At 46.9% G+C, this 13,401-nt stretch overlaps 1 protein-coding gene across 1 annotated transcript in view; it reads right to left on the bottom strand.

The window, feature by feature from the left end:
* Positions 1–2,489: 2,489 nt before the first annotated feature.
* The window catches only part of LOC135510322 (trithorax group protein osa-like), a 157,986-nt gene continuing 147,074 nt past the window's right edge, over positions 2,490–13,401 (bottom strand). Inside the window, exons 3-6 of the mRNA XM_064931158.1 lie at positions 8,992–9,084; positions 7,756–7,813; positions 5,814–6,055; positions 2,490–5,730 (exon numbers count right to left, since the gene is read on the bottom strand). Coding sequence (XP_064787230.1) covers positions 4,708–5,730; positions 5,814–6,055; positions 7,756–7,813; positions 8,992–9,084 — 1,416 coding nt within the window. The 3' untranslated portion in view covers positions 2,490–4,707. The remainder of the gene's footprint in view (positions 5,731–5,813; positions 6,056–7,755; positions 7,814–8,991; positions 9,085–13,401) is intronic.

Below are 13,401 nucleotides of genomic sequence, written 5' to 3'. Positions count from 1 at the left end.
GGATGGAGATCCGGGCTCTTCGCTGGCCATGGCGGAACACTGGCATTTCTGTCTTGCAGGAAATCACGCACAGAAGGAGCAGTATGGCTGGTGGTATTGTTATGCTGGATGAGCCTGCAGGAAGGGTACCAGATGAGGGAGGAGGATGTCTTCCCTGTAATGCACAGCGTGGAGATTGCCTGCAATGACAACAAGCTACAGTCCGATGATGCTGTGACACACCGCCCTAGACCATGACGGACCCTCCACCTCCAAATCGATCCCGCACCAGAGTACAGGCCTCGGTGTAATGCTCATTCCTTCGCCGATAAACGTGAATCCACCCTTGGTGAGACAAAACCGTGACTCGTCAGTGAAGAGCACTTTTTGCCAGTCCTGTCTGGTCCAGCGACGGTGGGTTTGTGCCGGTAGGCGACGTTGTTGCTGGTGATGTCTGGTGAGCACCTGCCTTACAACAGGCCCACAAGCCCTCAGTCCAGCCTCTCTCAGCCTATTGTGGACAAACTGAGCACTGATGGAGGGATTGTGCGTTCCTGGTGTAACTCGGGCAGTTGTTGTTGCCATCCTGTACCTGTCCCGCAGGTGTGATGTTCGGATGTACCGATCCTGTTCAGGTGTTGTTACACGTGGTATGCCACTGTGAGGACGATCAGCAGTCCGCCCTGTCTCCCTGTAGCGCTGTCTTAGGCATCTCACAATACGGACATTGCAATTCATTGCCCTGGCCACATCTGCAGTCCTCATGCCTCCTTGCAGCATGCCTAAGGCACGTTCAGCAGGGACCCTGGGCATCTTTCTTTTGGTGTTTCTCAGAATCAGTAGAAAGGCCTCTTTAGTGTCCTAAGTTTTCTTAACTGACCTTAATTGCCTGTTAGTGTCTTAATGACCATTCCACAGGTGCATGTTCATTATTTGTTTATGGTTCATTGAACAAGCATGGGAAACAGTGTTTAAACCCTTTACAATGAAGATCTGTGAAGTTATTTTGATTTTTACGAATTATCTTTGAAAGACAGGGTCCTGAAAACGGGACGTTTCTTTTTTTTGCTGAGTTTACAAGACACTATATAGACCAATATATCAAACTGAAATACTAAATACTTTTGAAAGTATTGTATTTACATAAAATACAGGTATATTGGAGTATTTTGTCACTTCAAATGCCTCACTACAACTACAACAACATTCTCAGTAACAAAGGACTGTGATATGCAGTTCTTTATCTGACTTAGTTGAATGCACTGACTCTGACACTCTGGTTAAGAGTGTCTGCTAAATGACCAAAACGTAAATGTAAATGTAAAAATGCAAAGCTCACTGGATATAATTATTGGCCATGTTTTGTGGCGGAGCTCATTACAATAATACCCAGCATGCTTTGCAAGTGTTCATTTTGGACATTTAGCAGGCAGACACTCTTATCACACCATAGTGCCATCAGACTTCTTATACCAATGCAGGTTGAAAGGGTCCACAAAATTGTGAACCACTATAAAAAATGATATAGAAAAGTATTTTGTATTTGTAAAATATAAATTACTGCCCCGGAAAGTACGTTGTTACAAAATACATTGAATTATAGTTCAGGCCGGTGAAATAAATATGGCAAAAGTAATTGTAATTGAAATACGTATTTCATATACATGTAACACAAATACTGCCCATCTCTGCACGCACACACACACACACACACACACACACACACACACACACACACACACACACACACACACACACACACACACACACACACACACACACACACACACACACACACACACACACACACACACACACACACACACACACACACACACAATAATGACATCGGGTGGAGAGATTCAGGCTACTTCATAGAGAAGCATCATGAGAGGTCATTTGTTTCCTGCAGCTAAATGCATGCTAGTTCAATGATGCATACGACCGCCATACACACGCTCTACACGCTCACACGCTTCACACACATGCACGCAAACACACACAAACACTCCTCCACATGCACACACAGAGCTTCTGCTTACTGTCGACGTGTCGGATGACTGTTAACCACAATCTCGGGGAGAAAGTGTTTGTGTGTGTGTGCAAACATGTGAAAGCCTTTGGGTTCAAAATATGTTCAGAGAGAAAGCTTGAGAAGTGAACAAGGTTTCCCCCACTATGGTTCCATAGTGCGACGTTGTCATGAATCACGTTAACTGCAGAATTGACGGGAAAGCTTTGTCCTGTGCTCATTACTGGACACATTAAAATGCCCAGGAGTTTATATGTGTACTTCATAGAATGACCACTAGAGGCCGCCACTAGCTAACATCATGGAAGGTGGAACGTGTCAACGTGACGCATGCTAGACAAAGGGAAGAATAGGAGTGGAAGGCTATTGTTTAGACATGGTAATTAAACTAGGCAACACCTCGGGAATGAAAAATAAGTGGAAAAGGAAGGGAGTTATTAAAAAACAGAGTGAAAAACAGAACTTGGCAGAAACAGTGTGAAATAAAAAAGCCAGACGGCATTTATTTTCATTATTTTTTTCCCATCTATACAGTTTATTATATATATAAAATAAAAAAACTCAAGACAAGAACAAAAATGTAATCACAGATAATCGATTAACCCCTTGTCATGGCTTATAAATCGCCGTGTGGTCCTAAGGTAGGGGAAACCCTGCTGGGGGTGCCTCCTAATAGTCATAACAAGCTTACTCTCCTAGTCTCCTCTCTGTCATCAGCACCAATGTGAATAGATAGGAATAGGATAGGTGAAAGCAATATGGCGGAATCCTACTAGCAAACCAGCTTTCACCCGACCAGTAATTTTGTTCAGATCAGTGTGAATGAAGGAAAGGAGACAAGGAGAGGAGCCAACTCTATAGACGATTTACATGTGTTCTTATAGAGTGCGGCACAGTAGATTGTTGTGGGTATTGGAATGGCATACATAGCAAAGTGCCATTAGAAATAGAACGAAACGAAAGGAATTGGAACTCAGTAGCACAATTGAGTTGAATGGGTGTGCCTGTTCTACTCATTCTAATTCTATGATAGTGCCTTCCATTTTACACGTTGTTTACCTTGTGAAAAGGTCATACAGATCAGAATATATTGTAGTCTTGGATTGTAATGAAATGTTGATAATGTCTAAATTGACAGATATATTGTCTGTGAACAAAGATATTACACTACAGTAGATGGACCAAGATTATCAACTTTCACCTCACAGGTATGGAGTGCGGGGTAGTGCCAGAGTGAGAGATGGAGAGATGGTGTGTGTGTGTTCGTAAATGTTCTCCATCACCTTTCAAAAGAACCCTTTTGCCATTGGGGCACAAGGAGTCGCGTTATGTCAAAAACATAACAATTATGTCATAACATTGTAATACACAGTATTACTGAGAAAAAACCCAAACTGTATTGTCTTGCATATTTAAAACAAATTAAAATAAGATTCTTCTAGTGTAAAACAGATTTCATTTTGTGAGCTATAATTTCAATCTTTTTATTTTATTATTTATGTACAAAGGGAATCTGAAGACTTTTAATCTGCAGAAAAGAAGTATAAATATGTGTACTTCTCTTTTGTGTATGATACAGTTTACCAAAATAGTTTACTATTTACAAGCCCCCACACACCTGATCCCAATCAAAATAGTTTACTATTTACAAGCCCCCACACACCTGATCCCAATCAAAATAGTTTACTATTTACAAGCCCCCACACACCTGATCCCAATCAAAATAGTTTACTATGTACAAGCCCCCACATAACTGATCTCATAACTGATCTAGTGATAACAAATTGCCATGGCAACATTGGCTGATCACCTCTGTAGTTCCTTTGGCCAATCAGTGATTTATATTACCCCAAATTGATCAGAGATTGGCTGTATTTCCCTGTATATTAATTCACCTTTGATTGGCTCAAAGACCTTATGTGAGAGCAGGAGATAATCCAAATGGTTAATCTGCAATTGTTGTGTTTTTGAGCTTGGCTTCCAAATCACACTCAATGACTTTGATACAAAAGTAAACCTCAGATTTGGTGTTGCAAATTCAACTGCTATTTTAGAAACAGATCACAATAATACACTGAAAAACATTGGACCAATTGCATTGCTGGAGGACATTGATTTTATCCAATCACAGTGTGTTTTATACACCTATCCCTTTGATAGGAGAAATCCCTCCAAGGGAGAGGATTTCAAATAACTTTATTAGTCCACTGTTCAAGCTTCAGACACAGAAACAACCAAAGAGACTCCACTACTCTGTTGCTTCCTCTTTAGAGTGAAGCTTCTGTTTCCCAGGTAACCATGTGATGATGAGGTTCTGTGTGTTCCATGTGTTCCGTTTTTAGTCCATTCCCTCTTTCCAATATGGCCTCCAGCGATAAGGGACAGCACACCTTGCAGGGAATGTAGCCATTTTGGGGTGGGAGGTTGGTTTATGTGGCAGCAGCGGATTGGCTGTGTAGTGCTCCGATCACTCTGAAGCAACCAATCACATTCACTCAGACCGTCCATTCAAGTTAGGTATAACCATGGCACTTTCTACAACCTTCTAGAAATGTACACACACCTGTTATTACCAGTTATAAAGCCTTCATACACCCTTTATATCCCCTGTCCATGTCACACTCCTAACCCCAGTGTTTCTATACAGGAATGAGGTCAATTTACTGACCCCTGACATTTAACCTTTGACCACACTCCTATGAGTTCTGCTCCAGGTACTCGTCTATCATAGTGAGGTTATTGAGCCAGTCCTCATTCGACCCCACCAGAGTATCAATAAAGTCTACCTCCCCTCCTCCACCACCACCAGGTCTACCCCCCATCCCCCCATTACTCTGCCCCCGCTGAGTGTACTCATACGGGGGTAGCTTGTGTCCAGGGTTCCCCTGACCTGGTCCATACCCAGGCCCATGGGGATGGGGATGTTGGTGTGGGTGTTTGGCGACGACGGCCCCAGAGGCAGGATAGCTAGGTGGGGCCATACCGTGGCCTGGGTGGTGGATCATACCAGGGGGAATGGGTTTCATTCCAGCCAGGGCCGAGAGGGGTCCCCTGGGCCTCATACCAGGCTGAAGCCCTTGGTGGACCATGGAGGGTAGGGGCTGCCCTGCCGTGTATACACCCAGCTTCTGCATCAGTCTCCTGGGTAAGGACGGCACCACGACCCCTTGGTTGGAGGGTAACGATGGAGGTCCTTGGTGGGGGGCAAAATTGTTACCACCCCCGCCTCCGGGCATCCCCGACCGCAATGCCTGCTGGGTAAACTGGGCGTTGGGGTTCGGGTTGCAGCTTCCGTTGGCGCCCCCACCCCCTCCAGGAAATATGTGTCCGTGCGACTGCTGGTGATTAGCCGACGGGTCCATGTGGCCATCGCTGCAGGGCATGCGATGCTGCATGGAATTCACTAGCCCCCCCTGCTGCTGAGGAGGCCACATTGCAGTCTGTTGGTGTTGGTGTGTTTGCTGAGCGGTAAACATCATCCGTGGGAGTGGTGCCCCTCCACCACTATGGTGCAGGGCCTGTCGTAGATGCTGTGGGTGACCAGACCCCGACCCAGGCCCTGACCCGGGCCCCAACCCCCCGATTGTCATACCCATCCTGGACACCTGTTGCTGCATCCCAGGCCTTGGAGGACCAGCAGGACCGCCCATTCCCATCATGCCGTGTGCCAACTGTGGTTGTCTCATTGGCATACCACCAGCACCAACAAACTCTCCACCCTGTAAACAACAACAAGGAGAATTAGGAAATGCAAGAAAAACACAAAAACAACCTTCTTGTCTCAACTGTTAGTTTATCTTACCTGTGAAGGGTGATAGAGGGGCTGCTTGGAGCCTGGAGGACCACCCATGAAGGCGCCCACCGGCCTGCCCACTTGGGTGAGAGATCCTGGGGGTCCGGGTTGGCCTGGGTGGCCTGGATGTCCAGGGGGAAGGGAGAGGTGGCCGGGCCCAGATGGGAGGGGACCACCGTGGGATAGCTGGGGAACACCCAGGGGGTAACCTCCGCCTCCAACACAATCTGGAGGGAGAGGCCGACCACCACCTAGAAAGAGGCAAGGAGATAGAGAGAGAAGTGAGGGAAGGAGACAGAGAGAGAAGAAAGGGAAGGAGATATTGAGGGAAGGAGATAGCGAGTATAAGACCAGAGAATATCCATACTTCTAATTTCATGTCATGTTGAGTACCTGCTAGAGATAATGAAAGCCAAGATTATTTAGATAATACTTCCTGGAATGAATAGGGAAATAAAACGTCCTCTCACTGACAACTGCGTTTATTTTCAGCAAACTTATCATGTGGAAATATTTGTATGAACATAAGATTCAACAACTAAGACATAAACGGAACAAGTTCTACAGACATGTGACTAACAGAAATGGAATAATGTGTCCCTGAACAAAGGGGGGGAACAAATCTAAAGTAACAGTCAGTATCTGGTGTGGCCACCAGCTGCATTAAGTACAGCAGTGCATCTCCTCCTCATGGACTGCACCAGATTTGCCAGTTCTTGCTATGAGAAGTTGCCCCACTCTTCCACCAAGGCACCTGCAAGTTCCCTGACATTTCTGGGGGGAATGGCCCTAGCCCTCACCCTCCTATCCAACAGGTCCCAGGCGTGCTCAATGGGATTGAGATCCGGGCTCTTCGCTGGCCATGGCAGAACACTGACATTCCTGTCTTGCAGGAAATCACGCACAGAACGAGCAGTATGGCTGGAGGCATTGTCATGCTGGAGGGTCATGTCAGGATGAGCCTGCAGGAAGGGTACCACATGAGGGAGGAGGATGTCTTCACTGTAACGCACAGCATTGAGATTCCCTGCAATGACAACAAGCTCAGTCTGATGATGCTGTGACACACCGCTCCAGACCATGATGGACCCTCCACTTCCAAATCGATCCCGCGCCAGAGTACAGGCCTCGGTGTAACGCTCATTCCTTTGATGATAAACGAGAATCCGACCATTATCCCTGGTGAGACAAAACCGCGACTTGTCAGTGAAGAGCACTTTTTGCCAGTCCTGTCTGGTCCAGTGACGGTGGGTTTGTGCCCATCGGTGACGTTGTTGCCGGTGATGTCTGGTGAGGACCTGCCTTACAACAGGCCTACAAGCCCTCAGTCCAGCCTCTATCAGCCTATTGAGGACAGCCTGAGCACTGATGGAGGGATTGTGCGTTCCTGGTGTAACTCGGGCAGTTGTTGTTGCCATCCTGTACCTGTCCCGCAGCTGTGATGTTCGGATGTACCGATCCTGTGCAGGTGTTGTTACACGTGGTCTGCCACTGCGAGGATGATCAGCTGTCTGTCCTGTCTCCCTGTAGCGCTGTCTTAGGCATCTCACGATACGGACATTGTGCCCTGGCCACATCTGCAGTCCTCATGCCTCCTTGCAGCATGCCTAAGGCACGTTCACACAGATCAGCAGGGACCCTGGGAATCTTTCTTTTGGTGTTTCTCAGAGTCAGTAAAAAGGACTCTTCAGTGTCCTAAGTTTTTATAACTGACCTTAATTGCCTCTGTAAGCTGTTAGTGTCTTAGGGACCGTTCCACAGGTGCATGTTCGTGAATTGTTTATAGCTCATTGAACAATCACGGGAAACAGTGTTTAAACCTTTACAATGACGATCAGTGAAGTTATTTGGATTTTTACGAATTATCTTTGAAAGACAGGGTCCTGAAAAAAGGGACGTTTCTTTTTTTGCTGAGTTTATATTTACATGTTAGTGTGGAGTTTGACTGTACCTGTAAATGTTGCCCCCTGCTGACACTCAGCCATCTGTTCCATCTGCCTCTTCTGCTCCTGGTGAACAACACAACATCCCAGTATTTATCTATTAACACAAAGACACTGGCCAAAAAACAAACAAACAAACTTCAAAAAGCCCAAGAACCTGTCTGTCTGTCGGTCAATTTCTCTCTCTCTACCTCCCTCTCTACCTCTCTCCTTACCTCTCTCTATCTCCCTCTCTCTTTACCTCTCTCTATCTCCCTCCCTATCTCAACCTCTCCTTACCTCTCTCTATCTCTCTACCTCCCTCTCTACCTCTCTCCTTACCTCTCTATCTCCCGCTCTACCTCTCTCCCTATCACTCTCTACCTGACTCTCTACCTCTCTCTACCGCCTTACTTACCTCTCTCTCTACCTCTTTCTCTATCTCTCTCCTTACCTCTCTCTCCCTCTCTCTCTACCTCTCTCTACCGCCCTCCTTACCTCTCTCTCTACCTCTTTCTCTATCTCTCTCCTTACTTCTATATCCCTCCCTATCGCCCTCTCTCCCTCCCTCTCTCCCTATCTCTCTCTACCCGACTCTCTACCTCTCTCTACCCCCCTCCTTACCTCTCTCTACCTCCCTCTCTCCCTATCTCTCTCTACCTCTCTCTACCCTCTCCTTACCACTCTCTCTACCTCTTTCTCTATCTCCCTCCCTATCTCCCTCTCTCCCTATCTCTCTCAACCTCTCTCTACCCCCCTCCTTACCTCTCTCTCTACCTCTTTCTCTATCTCTCTCCTTACCTCTCTCTATCTCCCTCCCTATCTCCCTCTCTACCTCCCTCCCTATCTCTCTCTACCTGACTCTCTACCTCTCTCTACCCCACTCCTTACCTCTCTCTCTACCTCTTTCTCTATCTCTCTCCTTACCTCTCTATCTCCCTCCCTATCTCCCTCTCTATCTCCCTCCCTATCTCCCTCTCTCCCTATCTCTCTCAACCTCTCTCTACCCCCCTCCTTACCTTTCTCTCTACCTCTTTCTCTATCTCTCTCCTTACCTCTCTCTATCTCCCTCCCTATCTCCCTCTCTACCTCCCTCCCTATCTCTCTCTACCTGACTCTCTACCCCTCTCTACCCCACTCCTTACCTCTCTCTCTACCTCTTTCTCTATCTCCCTCTCTCCCTATCTCCCTCCCTATCTCCCTCTCTCTCTACCTCTCTATCTCCCTCTCTACCTCTTTCTCTATCTCTCTCTCTCCCTCAGTACCTGTTGTAGGTGCCTCCTGATGAGCAGCAGGTTGTTGTAGTTGGTCTGGGTTGAACGGGGGACAGATGGGTCCTGAAGACCTGGGATCTGCTCCTGGAGAGAGGGGGTGGGGGGGAGAGAAAGATAATGGTCAGATATAGACATAACAGAGAAGCAAAATGTAGAAAATGTGCTAATTTTCATGACCAAAAAGCATATGCACAGGAGGGGTGCAGAAAGCAATGAAATGCCTATCCAAATAAAGGTATGTCTAAGAACAAAAAAGACCCACAGCCAGACAAGTCGTTTCCCTGCTTTGTTATAAAACATGGCCTCCTTCCTTCCCAACCGGTGGGGTCGTAAATAACTGTGTGTGTGTGTGTGTGTGTGTGTGTGTTCCAAGTGGTTCCCAGAGCCAAGGCTATTTGTTTGTGTTGGCCATCTAGACTGTCCCCAATCAGTCGTTCCCACGTGAGCAACTCTCCCTCCCTCCCTCCCTCCCTCCCTCCCTCCCTCCCTCCCTCCCTCCCTCCCTCCCTCCCTCCCTCCCTCCCTCCCTCCCTCCCTCCCTCCCTCCCTCCCTCCCTCCCTCCCTCCCTCCCTCCGTTGCTCTATCCCTCCCCCCATCCTTCCCTCCCTCCCCCACCCCTCCCTCCCTCCCCCACCCATCGCTCCCTCCCCCATCCCTCCCCCATCCCTTTCTCCCCTGGTTATCACAAAGCCAGCACATTCCAAAGATGTATAGCCTTTCCCTGCCGCCATCCAAAACACACACGCACGCACGCACACGCACACACGCACGCACACACGCACGCACGCACACACGCACACACACACACACACACACACACACACACACACACACACACACACACACACACACACACACACACACACACACACACACACACAAACACACACACACACACACACACACTAAGCTCTTCTCGACACCATGGCTAGGGATGGTGTGTTAAAAGGACAAGGGGCGAGAGGGGAAGGAGGGAGAGTTACTTCACTGTACTGCTGCTGAGCTACTATACTCTCTCCTTCCTTCTCTTTCTGTGTTTTCTCAGCTTCGCTCCTCCCCTCCTACATCTAATTTACATCTAATTGACCTCTTATTTAGAGCCCAAGTCATTAAGGCACCACGCTTTAATCAACTGGTCTATGGGAACACCATAGAAAGGACCTTGTGGAGATGAAACAGGAAGCAGGTACAAAAGTATCTATATCCACAGTAAAACGAGTCCTATAGTGACATAACCTGAAAGGCCGCTCAGCAAGGAAGAAGCCACTGCTCCAAAACGCCATAAAAAGCCAGACTACGGTTTGCAACTGCACATGGGGAGAAATGTCCTCTGGTCTGATGAAACAAAAATAGAACTGTTTGGCCATAATGACCATCGTTATGTTTGGAGGAAAAAGGTGGAGGATTGCAAGCCGAAGAACACCATCCCGACCGTGAAGCATGGGGGTGGCAGCATCATGTTGTGGAGGTGCTTTGCTGCAGGAGGGACTGGTGCACTTCCCAAAATAGATGGCATCATGAGGTCGGAAAATGATGTGGATATATTGAAGCAACATCTCAAATGGGTTTTCCAAAAGGACAATGACCCCAAACATAGTTCCAAAGTTGTGGCAAAATGGCTTAAGGACAACAAAGTCAAAGTATTGGAGTGGCCATCGCAAAGCCCTGACCTCAATCTTAAAGAAAGTTTGTGGGCAGAACTGAAAAAGTGTGTGTGTGAGCAAGGAGGCCTACAAACCTGACTCAGTTACACCAGCTCTGTCAGGAGGAATGGGCCAAAATTCCCCAAACGTATTGTGGAAAGCTTGTGGAAGGCTACCAAAAACGTTTGACCCAAGTTAAACAATTTAAAGGCAATGCTACCAAATACTAATTGAGTGTATGTAAACTTCTGAACCACTGGGAATGTGATGAAAGAAATAAAAGCTGAAATAAATAATTTTCTCTACTATTATCCTGACATTTAACACACAAATAAAATGGTGATCCGAACTGACCTAAGACAGGGAATTTTTACTAGGATTAAATGTCAGGAATTGTGAAAAACAGAGTTTAAATGTATTTGTCTAAGGTGTATGTAAACTTCCGACTTCAACTGTATGTGTCTCTGTCTGTTTGTGTGTATGTGTGACTGTATGTGTCCGTCCGTCCGTCCGTCCGTCTGTCTGTCTGTCTGTCTGGTCTCAGAGGGAGTATCAGGTCTCTCTTCCAGTGGAAATGAATGGCATGTCAGCAGCAGGGCTGGTAATGGCTATTGATCTAACCTACACCACCTCTGAGAGAGAGAGGACAGATAGAGAGAGAAAGAGGATAGATCTAGAGAACAGATGGAAGGGAGGACAGATAGAGAGAGAGAGAAAGGGGTCGAGAGAGAATAGAGACAGAGAGGGGGTGGAGAATAAGAGAAAGATGGATGCAGGAATGGGGTAGATGGAGAATAGAGACAGAGAGGGGGTGGAGAATAAGAGAAAGATGGATGCAGGAATGGGGTAGATAGAGAATAGAGACAGAGAGGGGGTGGAGAATAAGAGAAAGATGGATGCAGGAATGGGGTAGATAGAGAATAGAGACAGAGAGGGGTGGAGAATAAGAGAAAGATGGATGCAGGAATGGGGTAGATAGAGAATAGAGACAGAGAGGGGGTGGAGAATAAGAGAAAGATGGATGCAGGAATGGGGTAGATAGAGAATAGAGACAGAGAGGGGGTGGAGAATAAGAGAATGATGGATGCAGGAATGGGGTAGATAGAGAATAGAGACAGAGAGGGGGTGGAGAATAAGAGAAAGATGGATGCAGGAATGGGGTAGATAGAGAATAGAGACAGAGAGGGGGTGGAGAATAAGAGAAAGATGGATGCAGGAATGGGGTAGATAGAGAATAGAGACAGAGAGGGGGTGGAGAATAAGAGAAAGATGGATGCAGGAATGGGGTAGATAGAGAATAGAGACAGAGAGGGGGTGGAGAATAAGAGAAAGATGGATGCAGGAATGTGGTAGATAGAGAATAGAGACAGAGAGGGGGTGGAGAATAAGAGAAATATGGATGCAGGAATGGGGTAGATGGAGAATAGAGACAGAGAGGGGGTGGAGAATAAGAGAATGATGGATGCAGGAATGGGGTAGATAGAGAGAATAGAGACAGAGAGGGGGTGGAGAATAAGAGAAAGATGGATGCAGGAATGGGGTAGATAGAGAGAATAGAGACAGAGAGGGGGTGGAGAATAAGAGAAAGATGGATGCAGGAATGGGGTAGATAGAGAGAATAGAGACAGAGAGGGGGTGGAGAATAAGAGAAATATGGATGCAGGAATGGGGTAGATGGAGAATAGAGACAGAGAGGGGGTGGAGAATAAGAGAATGATGGATGCAGGAATGGGGTAGATAGAGAGAATAGAGACAGAGAGGGGGTGGAGAATAAGAGAAAGATGGATGCAGGAATGGGGTAGATAGAGAGAATAGAGACAGAGAGGTGGGTGGAGAATAAGAGAAAGATGGATGCAGGAATGGGGTAGATAGAGAATAGAGACAGAGAGGGGGTGGAGAATAAGAGAAAGATGGATGCAGGAATGGGGTAGATAGAGAATAGAGACAGAGAGGGGGGTGGAGAATAAGAGAAAGATGGATGCAGGAATGGGGTAGATAGAGAGAATAGAGACAGAGAGGGGGTGGAGAATAAGAGAAAGATGGATGCAGGAATGGGGTAGATAGAGAATAGAGACAGAGAGGGGGTGCAGAATAAGAGAAAGATGGATGCAGGAATGGGGTAGATGGAGAATAGAGACAGAGAGGGGGTGGAGAATAAGAGAAAGATGGATGCAGGAATGGGGTAGATAGAGAGAATAGAGACAGAGAGGGGGTGGAGAATAAGAGAAAGATGGATGCAGGAATGGGGTAGATAGAGAATAGAGACAGAGAGGGGGTGGAGAATAAGAGAAAGATGGATGCAGGAATGGGGTAGATAGAGAATAGAGACAGAGAGGGGGTGGAGAATAAGAGAAAGATGGATGCAGGAATGGGGTAGATAGAGAATAGAGACAGAGGGGGGTGGAGAATAAGAGAAAGATGGATGCAGGAATGGGGTAGATAGAGAATAGAAACAGAGAGGGGGGTGGAGAATAAGAGAAAGATGGATGCAGGAATGGGGTAGATAGAGAGAATAGAGACAGAGAGGGGGTGGAGAATAAGAGAAAGATGGATGCAGGAATGGGGTAGATAGAGAGAATAGAGACAGAGAGGGGGTGGAGAATAAGAGAAAGATGGATGCAGGAATGGGGTAGATAGAGAATAGAGACAGAGAGGGGGTGGAGAATAAGAGAAAGATGGATGCAGGAATGGGGTAGATAGAGAATAGAGACAGAGGGGGGTGGAGAATAAGAGAAAGATGGATGCAGGAATGGGGTA

The sequence above is a fragment of the Oncorhynchus masou genome, chromosome 23 (genome assembly GCF_036934945.1).
Source record: "Oncorhynchus masou masou isolate Uvic2021 chromosome 23, UVic_Omas_1.1, whole genome shotgun sequence".
Taxonomy (NCBI): Eukaryota; Metazoa; Chordata; class Actinopteri; order Salmoniformes; family Salmonidae; genus Oncorhynchus; species Oncorhynchus masou.
This window is presented reverse-complemented; position numbering and strand designations above follow the sequence as displayed.